At 40.9% G+C, this 4162-nt stretch overlaps 1 protein-coding gene across 1 annotated transcript; it reads right to left on the bottom strand.

Moving 5' to 3' along the window:
• Positions 1-2507: 2507 nt before the first annotated feature.
• Positions 2508-3443, bottom strand: LOC134601814 (olfactory receptor 5AP2-like). Its single transcript, XM_063446315.1, has one exon. It carries the CDS (start codon positions 3441-3443, stop codon positions 2508-2510), a length of 936 nt encoding a protein of 311 aa, XP_063302385.1.
• Positions 3444-4162: the final 719 nt, after the last annotated feature.

The following is a 4162-nucleotide window of genomic DNA, read 5'->3' as shown; positions in this document are numbered from 1 at the left end:
CACAGACGCACACTCTGTCACTCACAGACGCACACTCTGTCACTCACAGACGCACACGCTGTCACTCACAGAAGCGCACACGCTGTCACTCACAGAAGCACACACTCTATCACTCACAGACACACACTCTGTCACTCACAGACACACACTGTCACTCACAGACGCACATGCTGTCACTCACAGAAGCACACACTCTATCACTCACAGACACACACTGTCACTCACAGACACACACTGTCACTCACAGACACATACACTCACACACACACACATACACTCACACACACACAGACGCATACACTCACACACACACAGACACATACACTCACACTCACTAATTATTTTAGAAATAAATATTTTCCACCCAGCCTCCCTACCTGGAGAGCTGGTGTGGATGATGAATCCTTCCCTGGGGTCCAGTGGGGCTGCTGGGCGGCGTGCGGCTGTGCTGAGATCAGAGGCGGCGAGGGAGCTCTAACCTCTCTGCTCTGCTCCCTCGCGCGCTGCCTGTCTGCTGATACCGCGGGAGTCGGAATATGACGTCATATTCCGGCTCCCGCGGTATCAGCAGACAGGCAGCGCGCGAGGGAGCAGAGCAGAGAGGTTAGAGCTCCCTCGCCGCCTCTGATCTCAGCACAGCCGCACACAGCACCGGGGGCCGAGATGGTGGCCCGGCAGGAGGGAGCGCTTCCCTCCTGCCGGTCACTGAAATCTTGCGCCCCCAGAGCCCGTGCGCCCTAAGGCGGCCGCCTGTGCCGCCTTATGGACGCGCCGGCCCTGCCTGCCGCAAGAGATGAGATTCCTTGCAGTGCATCCTTGTGGCTGACAAGTAGCTTTGTGGGGAATTCCCATTGGTACACTACTCCCTGTGCTAATAGTGCGGTCGTGATCGGTGACATGCTCTTTCTGAATTGGAGAGTCGCGGCTGATAGGTCCGTGAAAATGTTCAGCTGTTGGTAGGGTTCCGGCATCTCCGCTGTTCTGCATGCCCGCACCAGCCTCTACTTAGCATGGAAAAAATACTCTCGGACAATGACATCCCTGGCTGTTGTGCTGTGTAAGTGTGGAGGGCGTCTGAGTCGATGGGCGGGTCTCATGCGTGAGGGCTTGGAAGAAATCCAGCAGGTAGGTGTTAAGTGCAGAAGTAAGGACCGCCTTGGGGATCCCTCTTATTCACAAGTTATTCCTCCGATTCCGGTCCTCCATATATGCCATTTTCAGCTTGTGTTCCTGTAGGGCTGCTTCAAGCTCTTGGAGCTTGTCCGCGAGGCTGTTGTGGGCCTCGGCAAATTCATCCATCTTCTTTTCCACGTGGGAGGTACGCTGGCCCACTTTGTGGAGTTCCTTTTGGAGGTCTGTGGAGAGCAGAGTTATTTGCTTTTTTAGGTTTGCCTGTATATTTTCCGCAAATTCCGCCATCATCAGGCGCATGGTCGTCGTGGTCAGTGGTCTCTCTTCCGACACCGAGCTGGGGGAGGCAGGGTGGGAGATTGAGTCATCTCCAGTACATAGCGCTCCGCCATCTTTTATTGGGCTGCGGCCCTCTCACGCTTTGGGTGCAGATGTTTTGTTGAGCTCTGTCCGCTCTGTCCGCCTTAGCGGTTTTCGTTTTTTGCCTCTGCGACATAGTGAGGTGGTTCCGTTCTTATGGGGTATTAAATTACTTGTAGACCGATTATTTTTGCTCCTCTATTACTCCAGGTTCAGGAGTCTCACAGACTTGCGTCCATGCGGTTCAGATGCCAGGCCACGCCCTCCATATTCAAAAGTTTTAATATTGTTTTGTTCAAGAACATTTACTTTATAAAAATTGAATTAGAATAATATCTTTATTAATTAAATGCATCTTTGAAATCTGTATGTTTGTATACTTTAAAGATCCGATTTAAGCACAGGCTCTGACATGCTGGTTAAAGTGTAAATTTTAGTTAATGCAAATTGAATTCAAAGGGATTTATTCACCAAACATAAAATTAGACTGAAATAAAATACAAATTGTAAAATGTAGGCTAAAAAAACAAGCTGTTGTTTTTTTCACATCAGCGATTTTTCCTTAAATTTTACAGTTTGCATTTCAGTTCACTATAATTCTTTTAAATGCTTATAACTCAAATTGAATTTCATATTTCAAGCCAAATCGAAAAACTTTTTTGACCTTGATTTCCTGACAATTCATATTATAGTGAATAAATCCACCACTTTTGCAGAAGGAAATATTTATTTAAAAAATGTCCATTTTCACAAACATTTCATGCCAACACAAGTAAATTCCTAAACATTCTTTGTAATACAGTTTGTATTTTTTAAAGCATTGCTACAAGTTAGCCTTTAAGATTACAAGAATACGTCTTTGTAGTCTTGAGGACTTGATGTGCCATGCAGAAAAACACAGGCATGACATCTAAATAGCACATTGTAATTAATTCATTTTTAGTCCCTGGATCTACTGTATATTATTCTTTATTGAATTACTACAAATTATGCACAAACATATATTATGACATTCTTCATACAATGAAATCACAAAATGTTGCTTTCATTGCAGTTTTAATGTCTTTATTTCTCAAACTATAAATCAATGGATTCAACATGGGTATCACCACTGCATAAACAAATGTTGCTCCAACCCCGTTTTCTGAAGAGTATCTGGATTTGGGTCTTAAATACACATAGAAAATTGTTCCATACATTAAGGTAACGGAGATGATATGAGAAACACAAGTCGAAAAAGCTTTTCTTCTGCTTTCTGACGTTTTTAACTTCATGATGGCCAGGAAGATGGAGACATATGATGTAAGGATGACCACAACAGGAGGAAATATAAATAATGATGCTAAAATAAACAAAACAAGCTCATTGACTGTTGTGTCTGTGCAAGATAAACTTAGTAATGGAGGAAAATCACAGGCAAAATGATGGAGGATATTTGAGGAGCAGAAAGAGAGGCTGAATGTGAAACAAGTCTCGATAACTGAGTTCAGGAAACCAGTAGTATAAACTCCAGACACTAGTTCCCAGCATGTCCTTTCCTGCATTATCAATCTATAGTTTAATGGGTTGCATATTGCAACATGGCGATCGTAGGCCATTACAGCAAGGAGGCAACATTCGGCACTACCAAATGCACAAAAAAAGAAGAGTTGAACTGCACATCCAACGTAGGAGATAGTCTTCTTCTCAGAAATGAGAACTGCTATGATTTGTGGGACAATATCTGTAGAATAGCAGATGTCTAAAAATGATAGACTACTGATAAAATAGTACATGGGAGTGTGAAGATTGGCATTATGATACACAAGAAATATTATACCTGAGTTTCCTAATACAGTGAAAAGATACATTAGTAGAAATAGAAGGAATAATACTGTCTGTATGTCATGCCTCTCAGAAAAATCCATTATGATAAATTCATTCACTCTGGAGCTATTGATGCGTTTTGACATTTGTGATAACTGAAATGCAAAACAAATAGTTTTGTTACACACCATAAACAACTCAGTAAAAATAAAGGGATTCCAGAAAACCATATATTTATATTTAAGAACGAATGCACCATTGCAAAACTCTAAAAAGGCATTCAAATGATGGTAATTATTATTTTTTGGAAACATGATCTTCAGAGTTTTCAGATAATTAGTTTACATCTTACTATGTACAAGTATGTATATCCAAAACCAAAACATGAAGATATATGTATGATAACACATATGCTCAGTTTTATTGGTCTTTGAGCAAGGCAGTAACCCTGTAAAATAAATAGATAAATAAATAAATAAGAAATAAAAAGGTGTTTAGAGAGTACAGTAGTAAACATTTAAATACATATCTAGATCTCTAAATATTGTGAACCTAGTAAATATGCAGATGTGACTAATAAAATGAGAAAGATGAATGGAAGAATCAAGTTATGAAGAAAGTCAAGAGAACATAGCTAGTTTAATTTAGAAAAAAATGTCGAGATAAACAAGCAGCTCTCTGGTAGCTTGTTAATTATTAGGATTGTACAAAAGGCAAGGTGTCACTCATTTAGATTAGAAAGATTTTGCCAATTGCAGAGGAAATGGTTATTTGTAGTAAAAACAATATATGTTTTGAATTCTCTGCCTCAAACGGTTGTGTTATCTGATTCTTTACAGATTTTTTTTATTTTTTTTTTATATTT

The sequence above is a fragment of the Pelobates fuscus genome, chromosome 3 (genome assembly GCF_036172605.1).
Source record: "Pelobates fuscus isolate aPelFus1 chromosome 3, aPelFus1.pri, whole genome shotgun sequence".
NCBI lineage: Eukaryota > Metazoa > Chordata > Amphibia > Anura > Pelobatidae > Pelobates > Pelobates fuscus.
Note: the sequence above shows the minus strand (reverse complement) of the source record. Positions and strands in the feature narration are given on the sequence as shown.

Excerpts from the sequence above, each read along its gene's own strand:
- LOC134601814 (XM_063446315.1), bottom strand. The coding sequence starts at position 3,443 with ATGTCAAAACGCATCAATAGCTCCAGAGTGAATGAATTTATCATAATG.